Source organism: Lepidochelys olivacea, assembly GCF_965140295.1.
Source record: "Lepidochelys olivacea isolate rLepOli2 genome assembly, chromosome: 28".
NCBI classification, from domain to species: Eukaryota; Metazoa; Chordata; order Testudines; family Cheloniidae; genus Lepidochelys; species Lepidochelys olivacea.
The window spans coordinates 2866951-2887463 of NC_140438.1; the positions used below are offsets into that span (position 1 = coordinate 2866951).

Below are 20513 nucleotides of genomic sequence, written 5' to 3' on the forward strand. Positions count from 1 at the left end.
CCCAGAGCCGGGGAGAGAACCCAGGAGTCCTGGCTGCCAGCCCCCCGCGCAGTACCCCACGAGAGGGAATCAGCCATTCAGAGTGGAACCAGGCTGTGGTTTATTGCTCCCGGGACAGGATCTCAGGGACACCGGTGCCAGTGGCTACATGGGGCCCGTCCCTGGGGCTCTCCGGCCGGGCTCAGATGGACGTGCTGTTCTCGATTTGGTGGGGATCCAGGTAGCGGTAGGGGATGGGCAGGGACTTGTTCCTCTCTTGGATCTCCTGGGAGATCTGGGCCAGGCGCCCCTGGAAGGCTGCAATCAGCTGCTTGGGCTCCTCCTCTGTGAAGTGCTCGTCGGGGTACGTGCCCAGGGATCTCTGCAAGGGAACGGGAGAGCGGTGAGGGACAGCCCGGAAGGGACCCCTCGCCCGGTGCCGAGACACGGCCACCTCTGGGGCGGGGCAGCCGGTGACCCAGGGACCCCTCGCCCGGCGCTGAGATGCAGCCACCTCTGGGGCAGGGCGGCCGGTGACACAGGGGCCCCTCACCCAGCGCTGAGATGCGGCCACCTCTGGGGCGGGGCGGCCGATGACACAGGGGCCCCTCGCCCAGCGCTGAGATGCGGCCACCTCTGGGGCGGGGCGACTGGTGGCACAAGGATCCCTCCGGCCCTGGGCCGAGAGCACAGGGCAGGTGTTTACCAGCTGTGTAGCAACACTGGGAAGAGTTCAGGCCAGGGAGGGAAGGAGAATCCTGCGGCCGGTTGAAACAACAGGGGGGCATTTGTGGGTGTCCCCCAGTGTGCAACTGGGCCAGGACACCCTGGTTCACCCCCCGGCTCGTGTGAAATGTCAGCGGGTCCTTTACTGCTACCACAAGGGAGGGGACGGAGAACTCAGTGGAACGGATCATTCAAGAGACACCCGCTGCCTAGTGCCCTCTAGCGTCACCCTGGGGCCAGCCCTGCCTGCCGGGGGAGAGCGCCCCCCTGCTGAGCCCCCCGCCCCTCTCCCTGCCCCACAGCGCCCCCTATCTCCCGTGTCCTCACCGAGTCCCCCGGCTCGCAGCAGAGGATCCAGAGGATGTAGATAGCGAGGCTGGTGCTGTTGACCTCCGGGATGGTGTCCAGGTAGCTCTCCAGCGAGGTGGTGCCCTTGGCCTGGGGCGGGGGGTTCCGCAGGGTGGCCGGGAAGTTGGGCATCCAAGCGCCAAGGTCATACTGCAGCCCAGAGAGACCCCCGCAGTCAGAGCAGCCGGGGACCCCCCAGCCCAGCCAGGAACCTCCCCAAGCCCAGCCAGGGATCCCCTCCTCACCCCGCCCAGGGGGCACCAAGAGACCAGGGCACCCGGGGCTTGGTCACAGTCTCACCCATGGGCAACGGGTAGGAAAGTCAAGGCGGGGGTCGGGGGTGCTGAGCGTGGTGGTGGGGGAGGATCCCGAGGTGTCCGGGGTCTCATTGGGGTTGGGTGCTGGTTGGGGGATTGGCTGCTAGAGCAGGGTCCTGGGGATTGAGGTGTCAGTGGGGTGCGGTGCAGGGTGGGGATGTCGGTGGCGGGATCCCAGAGCCCCATGTGGGGTGCGGGGATGTTGGTGGCTGGACCCCAGGGCCCTGTGTGGGGGGCAGGGTGGGGGTGTCGGTGGCTGGACCCCAGGGCCCTGTGGGGGGGCAGGAAATGGGGCTCCGAGCGTCCCGGCTGGCCTCTCCCTACCTGCCCGTTATTGAGGGCGGCGTGCCGGGCCGAGCAGCAGTAGATCCACATGGTCAGGTACTTGATGAGCTCAGGGATGCTCTGCAGGGACGAGGGGAAGCCTGTGGGACGGAGAACGGCCATCACTGACCTGGCCCTGCCCTGCTCCGCGGCCTCGGCACTGGGACCCCTAGAGCCGGGTTCGATGCCTCCCTCAGCCGGAGCCTGCCCCAGTGAGACGCTCCCCTGCTCCAGGCCTCAGCTCAGCCACGCGTCAGGTCCCCACCCTGCCCTTTCCCATGGCGGGGCCATTCCCAGTCACCCCACGGCCCCATCCCACTGCCATGACCCAGACCACCCTGTCCCTATGGGGTCAGAGATCTTACTCCCTGTCCCCTGCAGGGCCACTTGATATGAGCTGGAATCTGGCCCCATTGACTGCAATGGAGAGACGCCCATTGACACCAGCCGGGACCTGGCCCCGTTGACTGCAATGGAGAGAGGCCCATTGACACCAGCCGGGATCTGTCCCGGTTGACTGCAATGGAGAGACGCCCATTGACACCGGCCGGGATCTGGCCCCATTGACTGCAATGGAGAGACGCCCATTGACACCAGCCGGGATCTGGCCCCGTTGACTGCAATGGAGAGAGGCCCATTGACACCGGCCGGGATCTGGCCCCGTTGACTGCAATGGAGAGAGGCCCATTGACACCGGCCGGGATCTGGCCCCGTTGACTGCAATGGAGAGAGGCCCATTGACACCGGCCGGGATCTGGCCCCGTTGACTGCAATGGAGAGACGCCCATTGACACTGCCCGGGATCTGGCCCCGTTGACTGCAATGGAGAGACGCCCATTGACACCGGCCGGGATCTGGCCCCGTTGACTGCAATGGAGAGAGGCCCATTGACACCGGCCGGGATCTGGCCCCGTTGACTGCAATGGAGAGAGGCCCATTGACACCGGCCGGGATCTGGCCCCGTTGACTGCAATGGAGAGACGCCCATTGACACTGCCCGGGATCTGGCCCCGTTGACTGCAATGGAGAGACGCCCATTGACACTGCCCGGGATCTGGCCCCGTTGACTGCAATGGAGAGACGCCCATTGACACTGCCCGGGATCTGGCCCCGTTGACTGCAATGGAGAGACGCCCATTGACACCGGCCGGGATCTGGCTGACAGTCGTTCAGTCTCCTGAGACACACAGTCTGGAGACGCTCCGCATGACCCCGCATGGAGCCCGGTGACTGGCGGCTGCAGAGCTCTGGGTTCCCGTGGCCCCTACCGGATGCCTCGTTCCCCAGGAAACCTTGATTGAAGATCTCGTCTGCCCAGGCCTGCAGCTCGCAGTCGGCCAGGACATGGGCATCACTGGGGTAATAGTATCTGACGATGCCGGAGACGAAGCTGGAGAGAGCAGAGACGTGTCAGCTTGATGGGTCAATGCAGGCCACATCGCTCCCCAGTGCGCCAGCCACACTCAGCCAGTGACTGCAAAGGGCCCAGTGCTGCCATGCATCCTTGCCAGCACCTACTGTCCCCTCCACTTCGCCCTTTTCTAGATGTGGGAGCATGGCCTGGTGGCCAAGCCTCTGGCCTGACCTCCAGGTGATCTTGGATCTCATCCACAGTCTACTGCAGAGTTGAACTTTTCATTTCAAATTGGACTTGCTCTTGTGGAAGTTAAAACGTTAAACAAGAGTTGCCATTGACACAAAACGCCCTGGCTTGACAGAAACAAAGTGTTTCCATTCACCCCCAACAAGACCTTTCCCCGGAATTTGCTTTTGGGAAAAAATTCCCAAACATTTGACTTTTCCTCTCCATTTTTGTGTATTTATAAGTTTTCATTCATTTTCCAAAGCCAACCAATCTACCACACAAAGTAAGTAAAGGGGGTTAGGATAAAGGCAGGGGAGGGAATGTGATCTATCTTCAGTGTCTATATTGATCATAGACTTCTAAAAAGTCAGCCGAAATTGCTTTGAATTTTTCAGGCATTCCCTTTCTCTGATTGCCAGTGAGTCGTTAGCTGCGTGATCAGCCAGATCACCAAGCCAGGCATCAATATTTATGGTGGTTGACTTTTCCGTTGTGGTAGGGTTAATTTTTTAGTGCCCAAAGCTGCCTGTTGGCACCACGCCGCCTTGTTACCAGGGAACCTCCAGGTATCAGGAATATAATCTGTGACACACCGTACCTCAAAATAGCTCCCTGTAAAATCCATATGTGTCATTCACGTGTGGTTGTGATATTTCATACAAAGCATGCCATGTAAGATATCATATGAAAGGTCACGATCTTCTGAAACCTGTTGCTCTTTCCCAATGTGTATATCATTAGTGTGTATGAAGTTATGAGATTTTGCTGGGTGGTTGTTACTGAAATATGCTGTAAATTTGCTAGTGACAGTTAAAGAACTTCCCCCCACCCAGGAGGATGTTGAATGATCATTAATAAGCAGGAGAGTTGTAATCAAGGGATTTACAATTCAGTGAGGGCTTCCCAAGCACCACACAATGGGGACTGTTGCACTTTCTGACTCAGTTGCACAAGACCCACCAGAGGGATTGCTCAACCCAGTGACTCAGCAAAGCCCACCAGGATGTGTCTGGGCAAGTGTCTTCTAGGCACACGGACTGAGGGTATAAAATAAGAGACAGCAGCATTGTTCCTTGGCCTCTCTCCTCCCTCACCTACGCCGAAAGCAACAAGAATGCTGGGAAGATGAAAACTTTGACTGAGGAGACTGGTCCCAGGCTTCAGGGAGAAGCCTGTGTATTAAGAACTGTAACATCCGGTGGGATGAGAAAAATTGCTTGATCTAAATGCTGCCTAGTGTAATAAGGTTTGAGATTTAGACTGTGTTTTCTTTGGTAACTATCGCTCACCTCTAAAAATCTATCTTTCTATAGTTAATAAACCTGTTTTATATTTTACCTAAAACAATTTGGTTTGGTTGAAGTGCTCAGGAAATCTCAGCTCAGGTACAAAGACTGGTGTATGTCCTCTCCACATTGAGCGAGGGGCAGAGTAGGTAATAAACTTAAACTGGGCAGGCTTCTGAGCAGGACAAAATGGGATAGATCTGGTGTGCAAGGCTGGGGAGAATTGGCTGGTGCTCTTCTCTGTGTGATTCATGAGTGGCTCAAGGAGCTTTCATGCAATCTAGCTTGGTGTGTGGGGGCCCGTGTGTTTGAAAAAGTTCCTTTTGGGGAATTGCAGGGTTTTCTTAACTCGGAATTCTTTACGTGGTAGGAAAGCCGTGTTTCCAAGCAACTCTGGGCTGGTGGGAATTTTCCACATGCCATCTGCTTCCTCGCTAGCCTCTGCCCCTGCTCCTGCTCCTGCTCCTTACCTCTCAATGGCCGACCAGATCTTCAGCCCATCATCCCTGTAGTAGTAATTGGGGATGCAGTCAACCCCGCGCTCTTGGATGTCATCAGGGAAGCAGAGGGAGGCATAAGTCAGGCAGGACATGCCCTTGGCCATCAGCACCTTCGTCCCCTCGAGCCCCGAGCCCATGCCCTGGGAAGGCACCAGAGAGAGAGCCTTCAACCTCCGAGCCACCGGGCCGAGGGGCAGGTTAGAATGAAACACCGCCGCGTTCTATTTCAGCACAAAACATCGATGCACAATACGCCCCGTGACAAATGTGCCGATGTTTTGCTCTGTGTTGTACCCCAGAAATGACCTATCACTCCCAACACCCGTGTTTTCACAGAACCGTAGAATCGTGGGGCTGGAAGGGACCTTGAGAGGTCACCGAGTCCAGCCCCACCGCGCCAAGGCAGGACCAAGTCAACCTAGACCACGCCTGACTGGTGTTTGTCCAACCAGTTCTTAGAAACCACCAATGATGGAGATTCCACAACCTCCATGCTTGCTCCAGAGTTAAGTATCTTTAGAGAGAGAAAGCTTTTCCTAATATCTAACCTAAATCTCCCGTGTTGCAGATTAAGCCCATTACTTCTTGTCCTGCCTTCAGCAGGACCAGAGAACAATTGATCACTGTCCTCTTTGTAACATATTTGAAGATGCTCAGGTCCCCCTCTTGGTCTTCTTCTCTCAGGACTCCTTGTGCCCAGTTCTTTTTAACCTGGCCTCATAGATCAGGGTTTCGAAACCTTTTATCATGTTTGTTCCGCTTTTCCGGACTCTCTCCAATTTGGCCACATCCCCCATTCTCCAGCTGAGGTCTCACCAGGGCCAGACAATAACCTCCCGGGTTTTACACATGACGCTCCCGTTAATACAGCCTAGAATGATATTACCCTTTTTCCGAACCATAACTGCCTGAACTTTTTGAGCAGTACGAACTCCCCACCCCCACCCCTGGCTGCCAGTTATGTCCCATTGTGGACTTGGCACTGGATTTTTCCTTCCTCAGTGGCTCACTTTGCTCTTGTCTTCATTGAATTTCAGCTTGTCGATTTCAGCCCAATTTTCCAGGCTGTCGCAGTTGCTTTGAGTTCTCATCCTACCCGTTCCAGGTGAGGCTGGTAGCTCGGGCGACAGGCACGTTTTATTCCCAAGTTAGTGGCTCTAGGAGGGGAGTGGGGACTAGTGGTTAGAGCAGGGGGGCTGGGAGCCAGGACTCCTAGGTTCTCTCCCCGGCTCTGGGAGGGGAGTGGGGGCTGGTGGGTTAGAGCAAGGGGGGCTGGGAGCCAGGACTCCTGGGTTCTCTCCCCGGCTCTGGCCAATGCCCCTGACCATGGCATCCTCTCACCTTCTCAATGTGCCCTCCGCGTCTGAGTAGCAGGGTCCTGGCCAGGATGTTGACATGCAGCGTGTAGCGGGTGTGGGGCAGCAGCAGCTAGGGCGGAGAGGAGACAGAGGGGTGGGTGAGAGCAAGCAGGCAGCCACCCCCCACCCCCATCCCCGCATGTATCCGGGGAGGGGCAAAGACCCGGCCCCAGCGAGAAGCCAGCAGCGGCTCCTTCTCCCCCATCATCCACGAGGTGGAGGAGGTGCTGGCGTGGGGCATGCCCAGCCTGGCACACCGGGCACACGCACCCTGCCGGGCACACGCACGGGCGGCTGGGCACAGCTGGATGCCGGGGGCAGGGCCCCTTCCGGTACGCTTCCCCAGCTGGGCTCTTCCCTCCCGCACATCTGGGCACAGCTGGCCCCCAGCCCCTCTCTCACCTTGAAGAGTGGGTGGCACAGGGGCAGCTGGCGTAGGGTGGCCAGGATGAAGGTCTCGTTGATCAGGTGGGTGAGCAGCAGGTTGCTGACGGCCTCGTGCACCAGGAATTCGGAGTAGCGCACCCAGGTCTTGGCCAGGGTCCAGTCCCACTCGGAGTCGCTGGGCAGGAAGATGGGGTTGTCGGGGCCCGGGCACTGGCTGAGCTGCGGGGGGGAGAGACACAGGAGGGCGCGGGGGGGGGCAGGTTGGCACAAACCAGGTGTGTGAATCCTGCTGCTTCCCTCGGGGGGCCCAGGGGCTGGGAGCTGGCTGCCAGGGTGCGGGGACATGACGGTGCAGCAAATCCAGTGTTAGGAAGAGGAGACTCACAGAGTTGGGGTGTGCATAGACACACAACTGGGCACATGCAGGCACACAGAAGAGTGTGGGGGGATTAGGGAGCCAGGACTCCTGGGTTCTCTCCCCGGCTCTGGGAGGGGAGTGGGGTCAAGTGGTTAGAGCAGAGCGGGCTGGGAGCCAGGACTCCTGGGTTCTCCCCCCGGCTCTGGAGGGGAGTGGGGTCTAGTGCTTAGAACACAGGGGGCTGGGAGCCAGGACTCCTGGGTTCTCTCCCCGGCTCTGGGAGGGGAGTGGGGTCTAGTGCTTAGAACACAGGGGGCTGGGAGCCAGGACTCCTGGGTTCTCTCCCTGGGCCGGTCTCTTAGACACAAGGCCCAGCTCTGGGACTGTGCAGAGGTTGGGGCTGTGAGGGGGTCCCGCCGGGCAGTGTGGGGGGGCCGGGGACCGTTACCTGGATGGCTATGGGGATGAGCTCCCCGGAGGGCTGTAGGAGCAGCAGGCAGAGGGGGGCGGCGATATACTGCTGGTAGCCGTTGATCGTGTTGGCCGGGATGCCCTCCAGGATTTGATAGTCAGCGAGGAAGATGTTCCCCTTCTGCAAGGCACAGGGGGAGCAGAGCGGAGTGTGGGGGCTGGGGGAAAGCTGAGACCCCAGCGCTGCGAGCTTCCCTGCAGCAGTGCCCTGGGACTAGCCCCTGGAGCTGAGTGGCCAGTGTGAGTGCGGCCCCTGGCTCTGGAGTTGGGCTAGCTGGACACCTCTGACCCGTGGCTGCTCGTGCCCAGAGCGACGCTGGAGAGGGAGCCGAGAGCCCAGACTGCGGCCGAGTCCCCCCAGGGGTGTCCCCGGCGCCCCACTTACCTCCAGCTCGTCCTGCAGGCTGGTGCTCTCCCCCAGGGAGGAGGCCACCATGGCCGGCGTGACGGGGAAGTTGCAGGGCAGCTCCGTGCAGCGCCGGATCATCACCGGGTGGACCCCGTTCAGGAACTGGTACCCGAAGAACGTGTCCTCTCTCCAGTGCGCCCGTACGTACTCTGGGGGGACACGGGCAGGGCAGCCGTGGGGTTAACATGCCGGGCCGGGACTCAGGGGAGACGGGTCCAGCATGGGGGGGGTCTGATCTCAGGGGGGGTCTGGGCAGCACCAGGGACAAGGGGGTCCCTGATTGCTGTCGGGGGGGGGGGTCTGGGCAGCGTCTGGCACATGGGGATCCCCAGTCGGGGGAGAGGTGGGTCTGGTTAGTGCCTGGCACAAGGGGGTCCCTGATCACAGTCGGGGGGGTCTGGGCAGCACCTGGCACAAGGGGGACCCTGGTCACAGTCGGGGGGGGGGTCTGGGCAGTGCCCGGCACACAGGGGTCCCTGATTGCAGTCGGAGGGGTCTGGCACAAGGGGGTCCCTGATTGCGGTCGGGGGGGGTCTGGCACAAGGGGGTCCCTGATTGCGGTCGGGGGGGGGTCTGGGCAGTGCCCGGCACACAGGGGTCCCTGATTGCAGTCGGAGGGGTCTGGCACAAGGGGGTCCCTGATTGCGGTCGGGGGGGGGTCTGGACAGTGCCCGGCACACAGGGGTCCCTGATTGCAGTCGGAGGGGTCTGGCACAAGGGGGTCCCTGATTGCGGTCGGGGGGGGTCTGGGCAGTGCCCGGCACACAGGGGTCCCTGATTGCAGTCGGAGGGGTCTGGCACAAGGGGGTCCCTGATTGCAGTCGGGGGGGGTCTGGCACAAGGGGGTCCCTGATTGCGGTCGGGAGGGGTCTGGGCAGTGCCTGGCACTAGGGGGTCCCTGATCGCGGCCGGGGGGGCGGTCTGGGCAGTGCCTGGCACAATCATCACTGGGGTCTCTAGCCGCTTGCATCACACCCATCCCAATCATCCTGCTCTGTGCGTGGGGGCTCCCGAGGGCCCAGGCAAGCGGGGCTCGGGGTGGGGGTGGGGGGGGTCACCCACCTGTGATCGGGGTCTTCTTGAAGCAGAAAACCTTGTTGATGTCGTCCAGCTTTGCCCAGGAGTTGGTGCAGCTCAGGAAACCCTTCAGGCGCAGCTCCACTTGCCTGGGGGGCAGAGGGAGTGTGTGGGGCCTGGCCGGGGGTTCAGGCCACTCCCCAGGAATGGGGCGGAGATGGACGGGGAGGGGGGCAGGGCAAGCGTGGGGGAGCAGGCCGGAGGTTCTGGCCCGTCCCTGGGAAGGATGCGGAGCTGGACGGGGCGGGACGTTCCTCGCCTGCAGCAGGCAAGTGCGGGCCTGGGTGAAGGTTTAGGGTCAGGCTGCAGTGTATGGGGTGGGGTTAGGGAGCTCGGATTAAGGTTGAGGTTAGTATATTGGGTCAGGGGTTAGCTTAGTCCCTGGGAAGGGGTCTGGGCTGTGGGGCAGCAGCACTGATGTGGTTCACCGCAAGCAGGAGTTTACAGGCTTCGGGTTACTGTACAGGGTTGTGTACAGGATTGCAGTTACTGTTCAGGGTTAGGGGTAATTTCTAAGGGCAGGCCTAGGGGCTCGGCGCTGGGAACGGGTCTGGCCGTGGGGAAGCCGCACTCACGCATTCCCCCCGCGCAGCAGGAAGTTGGTGCTCTTGGTGAAGGAGTACATGGTGTTGCAGTCCAGCTCAATGATGCTCTCCACCGCCAGGCACCGGGGCAGGCCGGGGGCATACTCCTTCCACCTGGGCAGGGAGAGACCGCCGGGGACGTTAGCCCTGGCCTGCCGCTGCCCCATCTAACCCTCAGCCAGAGTCCCGGGCCTACCTGTCCTGCGGTTCCTACCACCCCTCCATCCCCGGGACCCCGCGCTGGTCTGAGCCCCGGAGAGCTCCCCCAAACCCCACCTGGGTCTCACTCACCCATAGCACTCGCGTCGGTGCTTGAGCTCGGCCTGCCGCTGCTCCAGCAGCCAAGGGGAATCGGCATCATCGCAAACCGTCTGGCCTGGGCGAGAGGAGAGAAGGTGGTAGAGACAGAGACAGGGGTGTTTATGGGATAGATAGATAGATAGATTAGATAGGAGAGGTGTACAGGGATGGATAGACAGAGGCAGGTTGTCATATACATACAGATACGGGTAGCATAAAATCCCTCCTGGGTAGCTGTACTGAATCTTTACCTGTAAGGGGTTAAGAAGCTCAAATAACCTGGTTGGCACCTGACCAAAGGGACCAATAAGGAAAAAAGATGCTTTCAAATCTGGCGGGGAGGTTTTTGTTTGTGCTTTCTTTGTTTGTTCCCCCTCTCGACGGAGAGAGAGACCAGGCAGGTAAAACATCTCCTGAAAACATACCTGAAATGATTCATCTAAGATTCAAAAATTGTAAGTAAGGGCAAGGAAATGCATTAGATTATCTTTTGTTTTAGCTTGTGAATTTTCCCTGTGCTAAGAGGTAATTTCATTCCTGTTTTGTAACAGCATCAGAGGGGAATCCTCTGTGTTTAAAATCTTTTTATTTACCCTGTAAAGTTACCTTCCATCCTGATTTTGCAGATGTGATTCTCTTACTTTTTTATAAATAAAATTCTTCTTTTAAGAACCTGGTTAATTTTCAGTGTCCTAAAAACCAAGGGGTTTGGTCTGTGCTAAATTGGTTAGAATGTGGGATTTGGGATCCATGTGTGGTACCGCGTTAACATGGGAACTGTGTTATAGCGGGGACCGCATTAAAATGAACTGCAATTAAAGTAATTAAATTTGGGATCCATTGCTGCGACCGGATTATATGCGAATTTCCGCTATATAGACGCGCGTTCTAGCTAGTGTCCAGTGTATATTATTCTCAAGCCTCCCCAGGAAAGTGGGTGAAGGGGCTTGGGGGGATATTTTGGGGGAATAAGGACTCCAAGTGACCCTTTTCCTGAACTTTTGTCTAAATCATTTGGTGGTGGCAGCAGTACCCATCCAAGGACAAGGAAGCATTTGTGCTTTGGGGAAATTTTTAACCTAAGCTGGTGGAAATAAGCTTAGGGGGTCTTTCATGTGGGTACCCACATCTGTACCTCAGAGTTCAGAGTGGGGAGGGAACCCTGGCAGGGGTGTACGGGGATGGATAGACAGAGGGGAGTGTACAGGGATGGATAGACAGAGGGGCGTGGATGGGGGTGGATGGGGGTGTACGGGGATAGATAGACTGAGGGGTGTGTATGGGGTTGGATACACAGAGGGGTGTGTATGGGGATGGATAGAGCGGTGTTCGGGGATGGATAGACTGAGGGGCATGTACGGGGATGGATAGACAGAGGGGCGTGTATGGGGATGGATAGAGGGGTGTTCGGGGATGGATAGACTGAGGGGCATGTATGGGGATGGATAGACAGAGGGGGCGTGTATGGAGATGGATAGAGGGGTGTACGGGGATGGATAGGCTGAGGGGCGTGTATGGGGTTGGATACACAGAGGGGCGTGTATGGAGATGGATAGGGGGTGTACGGGGATGGATAGACTGAGGGGTCGTGTACGGGGATAGCTAGCTCGCTATGACCCCAAGCGGCACCAGGTCGGCCCCCAGGCCCTGCCCCCAGCCCGCAGCCCCCTACCTTTGCCCTCCCGCAGCTCCAGGGTGCGGTAGCCCTCGATCCACTGGTAGCAGGGGAAGCGGTAGCACTGGCCGTGGGGGGAGACGACCTCCACGAAGCTGCAGTACCAGTTGTCGCTGGGGTAGAAGGAGTAGGGCTCCTTGTGTAGCCGCACCAGGATGATGTCCCCCAGCCAGCGCCGGCAGCACAGCTTGAACTCCTCCACCTGCAGCGGGGGGCAGGGAGGGGGGCCAGAGCATGAGGGTGTGGGTCAGGGATTAATCCAGCAACTCAGGGGTTAACTGGCAGCATCTGTCTCCACCCCCACCCCCCAAAATAAAACACTTGCTGGCCTCCTGTGCCCCCATTGTGTGGAAGTCTCCAAGAAAACACAGATCAGCCCAGTCACTGTTGCAACTAGTGTTCTACTTGGCACCTGCCTTTCATTCGCCCGGAGGTAGAGGCCAAGGTTTACCGGTTTGGCTACAGCTTGAGGTACCTCAGCGGAGCCGAGCAGCGTCTAGGAGACGGGCGCAATCCCTTTCAAGCCTTGGTGAGCCCTCTGTTGGTGCCCCCCACGTTTCAGAAGCTGCCACAAATGGGTCAGAGCAGCCGGGTGCGTCTGAGCTTGGCCTCAGTTAAAGCAGAGGCCGACGTCCTGCTGTCAGCTAATGTTGGCAGCCACGTCCCCAGCGGCGGCCGTTTGGCACAGGCGCCCAGGGGAGCAGATCCGCCGCTGGGGGTGAACAGATCCGGGGTGCTTCACTGCGCCGGCAGATCCACGGACTCCAGTGGAGATCACGGGCCCCCCCAGGTCACACACCCCGATGGCGCTCGGGGCCCGGGCTAGCCCTCTCTGTCACTACCCACGCTCAGAAGGGGCCCCGGCGCCCAGACTGGGGCCCCGCCCCCGCTCTGCCTGCACTCCGCCCTGAGACCCCGCCCTCCGCTTGGTCCTCTCCACCCTTCCCCCACCCGCTGCTGGCCGCTGCCCCTCCCCCCGCTTGCCCCCTCCCCCCACTTGCTCCTCTCTGCCCCTCCCCCAGCACCCACGGCTCGCTCCTCTCTGCCCCTCCCCCCCTCCTCTCTGCCCCTCCCCCAGCACCCACGGCTCGCTTCTCTCTGCCCCTCCCCCCTCTCTCCTCTCTGCCCCTCCCCCAGCACCCACGGCTCGCTTCTCTCTGCCCCTCCCCCTCTCTCCTCTCTGCCCCTCCCCCAGCACCCACGGCTCGCTTCTCTCTGCCCTTCCCCCCTCTCTCCTCTCTGCCCCTCCCCCAGCACCCACGGCTCGCTCCTCTCCACTCCTCCCCCCACTCACTTCTCTCTCCCCCTCCCCCAGCACCCACGGCTCGCTTCTCTCTGCCCCTCCCCCCCCTCTCTGCCCCTCCCCCAGCACCCACGGCTCGCTCCTCTCTGCCCCTCCCCCTCTCTCCTCTCTGCCCCTCCCCCAGCACCCACGGCTCGCTTCTCTCTGCCCCTCCCCCCTCTCTCCTCTCTGCCCTTCCCCCAGCACCCACGGCTCGCTTCTCTCTGCCCCTCCCCCTCTCTCCTCTCTGCCCCTCCCCCAGCACCCACGGCTCGCTTCTCTCTGCCCCTCCCCCAGCACCCACGGCTCGCTCCTCTCTGCCCCTCCCCCTCTCTCCTCTCTGCCCCTCCCCCAGCACCCACGGCTCGCTCCTCTCCACTCCTCCCCCCACTCACTTCTCTCTCCCCCTCCCCCAGCACCCACGGCTCGCTCCTCTCCACTCCTCCCCCCCTCTCTCCTCTCTGCCCCTCCCCCAGCACCCACGGCTCGCTCCTCTCCACTCCTCCCCCCACTCACTTCTCTCTCCCCCTCCCCCAGCACCCACTGCTCGCTCCTCTCCACTCCTCCCCCCCCCTGCCCCTCCCCCAGCACGCACGGCTCGCTCCTCTCCACTCCTCCCCCCACTCGCTCCTCTCTGCCCCCCCACTCGCTCCTCTTCCCCCCTGCCCCCTCACTGACTGTTCTCTGCCCCTCCCCCCACTCCTGGGGGGAAGGCTGCGGGGGTGGGGCCACGGTCCGGGCGCCGGGGCCCCCGAAGGGTTAATCCGGCCCTGGGGCCGGCGTCGGCAAGAAAGACCCGAAACCGAGCTCCGTGTCAGCTCGAGAGTGCCTCTCTGTCACCAGCTCAAGCTGGGCCGATGAAAGGCTTCACCTATCCTGACGTGTCTCGCTCCGACCCTGGGCCCAACCCGGCTGCCCCAGCGCGGCAAACCACACGGGCCGTGTACATGGGACCGACGAGGTGGAGACCCGTGTCTAGAAGATCAAATGACAACGGGATCATCTGGATTGATTTTGCTCGGCCTTGCACCCGGCGTTCAAAGGATTGTCCCGACTCTCGGACAAAAAAAGTCAAGGGAAGTGTGGGCCCCGGGGGAGGTCCCGGACGACTGGAGAAAGGCTAATGAAGTGCCCATCTTTAAAAAAGGGAAGAAGGAGGATCCTGGGAACTACAGGCCAGTCAGCCTCACCTCAGTCCCTGGAAAAATCATGGAGCAGGACCTCAAAGAATCCATTCTGAAGCACTTAGAGGAGAGGAAAGTGATCAGGAACAGCCAGCATGGATTCACCAAGGGCAAGTCATGCCTGATGAATCTAATTGCCTTCTAGGACGAGATAACTGGCTCTGTGGATGAGGGGAAAGCGGTGGACGTGTTGTTCCTTGACTTTAGCAAAGCTTTTGACACGGTCTCCCACAGTATTCTTGTCAGCAAGTTAAGGAAGTCTGGGCTGGATGAATGGACTATAAGGTGGGTAGAAAGTTGGCTAGATTGTCGGGCTCAACGGGTAGTGATCAATGGCTCCATGTCTAGTTGGCAGCCGGTATCAAGTGGAGTGCCCCAAGGGTCGGTCCTGGGGCCAGTTTTGTTCAATATCTTCATAAATGATCTGGAGGATGGTGTGGATTGCACCCTCAACAAGTTTGCAGATGACTCTAAACTGGGAGGAGAGGTAGATACGCTGGAGGGGAGGGATAGGATACAGAAGGACCTAGACAAATTGAAGGATTGGCCCAAAAGAAATCTGATGAGGTTCAACAAGGACAAGTGCAGAGTCCTGCACTTAGGACAGAAGAATCCCAGGCACCGCTACAGACTAGGGTCCGAATGGCTCGGCAGCAGTTCTGCGGAAAAGGACCTAGGGGTGACAGTGGACGAGAAGCTGGCTATGAGTCAGCAGTGTGCCCTTGTTGCCAAGAAGGCCAATGGCATTTTGGGATGTATAAGTAGGGGCATAGCGAGCAGATCGAGGGACGTGATCGTTCCCCTCTATTCGACATTGGTGAGGCCTCATCTGGAGTACTGTGTCCAGTTTTGGGCCCCACACTACAAGAAGGATGTGGATAAATTGGAAAGAGTCCAGCGGAGGGCAACAAAAATGATTAGGGGATTGGAACACATGACTTATGAGGAGAGGCTGAGGGACCTGGGATTGTTTAGTCTGCAGAAGAGAAGAATGAGGGGGGATTTGATAGCTGCTTTCAACTACCTGAGAGGTGGTTCCAGAGAGGATGGTTCTAGACTATTCTCAGTGGTAGAAGAGGACAGGACAAGGAGTAATGGTCTCAAGTTGCAGTGGGGGAGATTTAGGTTGGATATTAGGAAAAAAATTTTCACTAGGAGGGTGGTGAAACACTGGAATGCGTTACCTAGGGAGGTGGTGGAATCTCCTTCCTTAGAAGTTTTTAAGGCCTGGCTTGACAAAGCCCTGGCTGGGATGATTTAATTGGGGATCGGTCCTGCTTTGAGCAGGGGGTTGGACTAGACACCTCCTGAGGTCCCTTCCAACCCTGATCTTCTATGATTCTATGTGAGCCAGCAATGCCCCTCTGCCATGTACACTGGTCAAACTGGACAGTCTCTACGTAAAAGAAGAAATGGACACAAATCAGACGTCAAGAATTATAACATTCAAAAACCAGTCGGAGAACACTTCAATCTCTCTGGTCACTCGCTTACAGACCTAAAAGTTGCGGGAGAAAGCAGGTGGCTGGGAACCAGGACTCCTGGGTTCTATCCCTGGCTCTGGGAGGGGAGTGGGGGTCGAAGGGAGTTGGAGCCCGGACTCCTGGGTGGTGTCTGACAGACTCACTGTGTCACATTTGGCAAATTTCCTGCCTCTTACAATGACTCAGTTTCCCTGTCTTTGAAACAGGTTCTGTAATTTGTACCTGCATCACACCAGGCGTGTGACCCGCAGTTAATACTCCATTTTTCCTCCCCACCTTATTTCTCTTGTTTATTTGTGCTGTGAGTTTGTCAGCTGAGGGAGTGACTCACTCTCTGTTTTGGTGCAGTGGGCTCTGGGCAGCGCCCAGCATGGCGGGGCCCCGATCTCGGTTGGGGGGTCTGGGCAGCGCCTGGCAGTGCTCGGCACAATGCGGTCCTATGGGCAGTCTCTCTTATTCTGCTGGAGATGGGTTGTTTTTCAGAAGTCAGCCTATGAATCCACCAAGGGATATTGGAACTGCTGCAGTGGATCAGACCCATGGGCCTATCTACCCTGGCATCCTGCCTTCTCCTTGCTGCCCTGGCTTGGGCCCATCTAATCCAGTATCCTGTCTCCCACAGTGTCCAGTCCCAGCTGCTTGAAAGCAAGAAACCCCATCAAGGAGCAAGCCCGTAAATGCCATTTGTCCCTCAGCCCCGAGCACTTAGGAACTGGCAGGAGAGCAGGGATCTGAGGGCAAACAACCCTCGCCTGTGTTTATTGCAGCAGGTGGAAAGCTGGATGCTGTTCTGGTTGTTCATAGACGTATTTAATCCTCTTGCAAAAGCACCTCTCCACTCAGTAGCCACGAATCCTGGACCGGGGCGGGTGGGGAATGTAAAGTCCTTGCATCCAATTATATTTTGCCGCTTTCGTTGACTGTCCCGTTTTTGGTTTTTTTCATCATGATGATGGTTATTCCATTGGGGCAGCAGCGGTCCCGGTCATGGACCGGCAGCCAGTTATGCATGGGGCTGTACCTCTTGAGAAAGCGGCACTGAATTCATCCCCGGTTGAGGGCAGTGGGGGATACTCCGTCACTGGTCATTTTGCAACGGAGATTGTCTGGTTCGCTGTAAGTTCCTCTGGCAAATTACACTCCCTGTGAACAAACTGTCTTATTTGCCCAGTTTCAGCTTCCCGATATTGGATTTTCTTAGACCTGTCTCCGCTAGATGGAAGGATCCTCTGTGATCACATTTCTGCTCCCCCACGGAGGTACTTACAGCGAGGGACCAAGTCACCCCTCGCCCTTCTCTTTGTGAAGCTACACGGGCCAAGCTCCTGGCGTCTCTCCCTCGAAGGCAGGTTTTCCAGGTCCTTGATCATTCTTGTGGCTCTTCGCTGACCTCTCTCCAATTTATCCACATCCCTCTTGAACTGGGGGGGGGGACCTCAGAACCGGACTCAGGACCCCAGCAGCAGCCGCCCCAGGGCCAAATCCAGAGGTAAAAAATCCCCTTTCCTTACTCTTGTTTGAGATTCCCTGAGCTGCTTCTTTGCTGGATTGTCAGATTTCTTTGCAAGACAAGAACAGAAGTTTCCCCCCATCAAATTCCTCCGCTTCGCCCATTCTTAAACTCTGTGCATCTATGACAGCCTTTGGTCTGGATCTGACGCTGCCAAGAGGCCGACAATCTGCCTCGTCCCTTGGCAGTTTGGTGCAGTGGTTAATTCCCCCGGACTGTTAATTTCCGCCTTGTTTCTAACGTGTGTTTCGCTGGCTTTAACTTCCAGCCCTTGGGGCCTGTTGTGTCTTTCTCTGCTAAGTCCCCGGGAATGTTCTCCCCGTGCAAGTCCTGACACCCCGGAGTCAAGTCACCCCTCTATCTCCCATTTGAGAAGTGAAAGAAATCAGGATCTTTCAGTCTCTCACTTTCTTCCCAGCTCTCGGACCGTTCCAGAGGCTTTTCTCCGCCCCCCCCCCCGCTCCAATCAATTTGTTTGATTTGATTCCTGGTTTCGTTAGCAGCAGTCACATTTTCAAACTAGTCTGTGCCACTGTGAAGACGAGGCACTGGCTCCCCTCCCACACACACACACAAAAGCTGAGATTCTCACATGACTCCAGGCGCTTTACATTTTCCGTGCGTTGGAGATGGGTTTTTTTTGAGACATCTGTAATACTTATCTGCTACCCAACACCATCTCACACTCTGTAATTTATTTAGCCTCACCACACCTTCTAAGGCAGGGCTACGCTATTATCTTCATTGTACAGATGGGGAAACGGAGGCAGAGAAGGTCTAAGTAACTTGCTCAAGGTCATGCAGTAAGGCTGTGGCAGGATAGCCGACTGCTCTAACCACTGGACCAGGGGTAGTCAATAAGCCAATCACAGGCCAAATTTGGACCACCAGATCATAGAATCATAGAATATCAGAGTTGGAAGGGACCTCAGGAGGTCATCTAGTCCAACCCCCTGCTCAAAGCAGGACCAATCCCCAATTTTTGCCCCAGATCCCTAAATGGCCCCCTCAAGGATTGAACTCACAACCCTGGGTTTAGCAGGCCAATGCTCAAACCACTGAGCTATCCCTCCCCCCAAGATGCTTTTGAATGGACCTGAAAATCTTTTTATTTATTTTGTATCATTACTGGGGTTTTTTATTATTAATTTCTCTGGAGGCTGGACCTTAACTAGACCTTGACCAAGAAATTTGGACCTTAAGAAAAAATTGGCTACCCCTGCCTGGACCCATCCGCCGAGTACAACTGTGTAAATAATGGATTTTTCAGCCTGAGGCATTCTGAGGAACAAAAATCAAACAATGCCATTTTTGAGTGAAAGCAAAAACTGAAATCTTTGGGAATGAAACAGGAAGGGGAAAAAAATAATTGAAGGGCGAAGTGCCCCAAGCGAAAATTTTCATTTTGATTTGGGGCATATGAAAAAAGATTGTTTTGACTTTCTTAAAAATAAAATTCAAGGAAACATCATTTTGAAATGAAAACAAAAGCAAAGGTTTTGGGGGGGGGGCATTTTTTCGGGCCCCCCCTCCTAACCAAAACAATTTGGTAAAACTGACACAAATTAGCAAAAAAAAACCAAAAAAAAACCATTTCAGGGACATGGAATCTTTATTTTGCATTAAAAAAAAATTTTCACAGCAAAGTTTGGAAGCTTTTCTCCACACTACCGAGGACTAAAAGCGTATTTTGTAAAACTAAAGCTGCAATTCTTCCTAGCATGATCTTTGATTCCAGGAGCTGGAGCTTTAAGAAAAATGTAAGGTATCTCCAGACCCTTTTACCTTCTCCATGTTCATGTTTTTAGGCTTTTCTATCCACCCATGAGGGCTAGAGACAGAATTTTTTTTAACAAAAAAGGGAGCATCTCCCGTCATGATCCCATGACTCCAGAAGCTGGGGATTGATGATCAAACACCCCGCCATATCGACGGAGTGGATCTGTCCACAGAGCCTGGCCCCGTTCTACTAGTACTCACCGCCCCAGGGTTGAAGTCCTTCCCGTAGTTGTCGAGGGGCTTCTTGTCACTCTCCTCGTGGGTCCCCACCAAGGTGATGGAGATGGAGCTGAATGTCCCGGCTAGCAGGAAGTTCCCGGTGGCGACACGAACTTTATAGACGCCCATCTTAGTTGGGGAGGCACAGAGGAGCGTATCTGGCAGGATTCCTTGTCCTGCTGTCTGTCCGTCCTGGAGATCCGGCGTTGTTGTCTCCGGCTCCTGGCCACGCTGTAGTTTTTATATTCGCTGCTCACCCTCAGTGATGCAGCCGGTGACTTGGCTGTGGGTTCTTTGATGGTTCAGTCACTCCCCAGCCCTGAAGGGAGAACAAGGGCGAGGCAAATGGAGGCTGGCTCAGCTAATTAGTACCTCCAGAAACCTGCATGCTGAGTTCCCCTCCTGCCAGACAGGGCTCTCTCTCCGGGAATGGCATCAGGGTGGGAACAAAAATCTGGGGAAACCAGGATACCACAGCAAGGGGTGCCTTCAGCACCCATCTCTCCCTGGGGCTTGTCTCTTCCAGGCTCAGTCGTCTCCAGTCTGGACTCCTGTTGCCTTCCCAGAGCCTCCATCGGTATGGGTCAGTTTCAGCCTTTCCCGACCCATTCTTGCCACCCCAGACATGGGTGTCGACTTTCTTCTTTCCGGGTGGGTGCTCCACCCAAAGGCCCTGCCCTTGCTCCGCCTCTTCCTGCTCCCGGCTTGGTGTACACTAAACTACACTGAAGTCCTCTGCTATGATGATCAACTTACCTTTCAAGATCCATGGGTCCTACAGATGCTTATCACGACATTGGGCATCGAATGCCCAATAACACCTATGGGGGTGAAACCAGACAATCCGTGGGCTCTCGAACAAACTCACATGGAAAAAAAAGGATAAAAGACAAAACCACCCTGTTACCATGGGCGAACACTTCCCACAAAACCATCGCTCCACCTCTGACCTCTCAGTCTTCAAAGGCGCCCAAAACCTGCCAAAGACGAGCTGAAATTCATGACTTGGCAGGACGCTAAACATCATGGACTGGATAAAGACACTGGATTTCTGGCTTCTTACAACAATCTGGAATTTGTCCTGTGACTGCAGAGGTGTTGATGGGCCATTTTGCCTCGAACTGGCCCTTAAAATATTTATTATTATTTGGCGTGTGCAAAAAAAGAAAATGCCGGATGTGAAAATAACCTGTGTCTAGAAAATCATCATCTGGAACCTGGCTGGCCGGAAGACCAAGATTCATCCGATGAAGTGGGCTGCAGCTCACGAAAGATTATGCTCAAATAAATTGGTTAGTCTCTAAGGTGCCACAAGTCCTAGACAAATTGGAGGATTGGGCCAAAAGAAATCTGATGAGGTTCAACAAGGAC

General features: G+C 56.7%; 1 protein-coding gene across 1 annotated transcript; it reads right to left on the reverse strand.

Moving 5' to 3' along the window:
* Positions 1-76: 76 nt before the first annotated feature.
* LOC311514046 (hydroperoxide isomerase ALOXE3-like) lies at positions 77-19740 on the reverse strand. Its single transcript, XM_084616341.1, has 14 exons — positions 19125-19740; positions 11682-11886; positions 10001-10085; positions 9701-9823; positions 9111-9214; positions 8025-8197; positions 7617-7760; positions 6826-7029; positions 6407-6493; positions 5036-5205; positions 2963-3084; positions 1695-1795; positions 1033-1203; positions 77-361 (listed from the first exon to the last, which is right to left on the reverse strand). The coding sequence occupies exons 1-14, from the start codon at positions 19269-19271 to the stop codon at positions 182-184; spliced, it is 2016 nt and encodes a 671-aa protein (XP_084472467.1). The 5' UTR covers positions 19272-19740; the 3' UTR covers positions 77-181.
* Positions 19741-20513: the final 773 nt, after the last annotated feature.

Bases quoted from the DNA above. Each gene is read 5' to 3' on its own strand.
- LOC311514046 (XM_084616341.1), bottom strand. From the start codon at position 19,271: ATGGGCGTCTATAAAGTTCGTGTCGCCACCGGGAACTTCCTGCTAGCC. The intron at 10,086-11,681 runs GTAGGGGGCTGC...CCTCTCGCCCAG, and splicing joins GGAGCTGCGGGAGGGCAAAG to GCCAGACGGTTTGCGATGAT. The intron at 7,761-8,024 runs GTAAGTGGGGCG...TGTGCCTTGCAG, and splicing joins GCCTGCAGGACGAGCTGGAG to AAGGGGAACATCTTCCTCGC.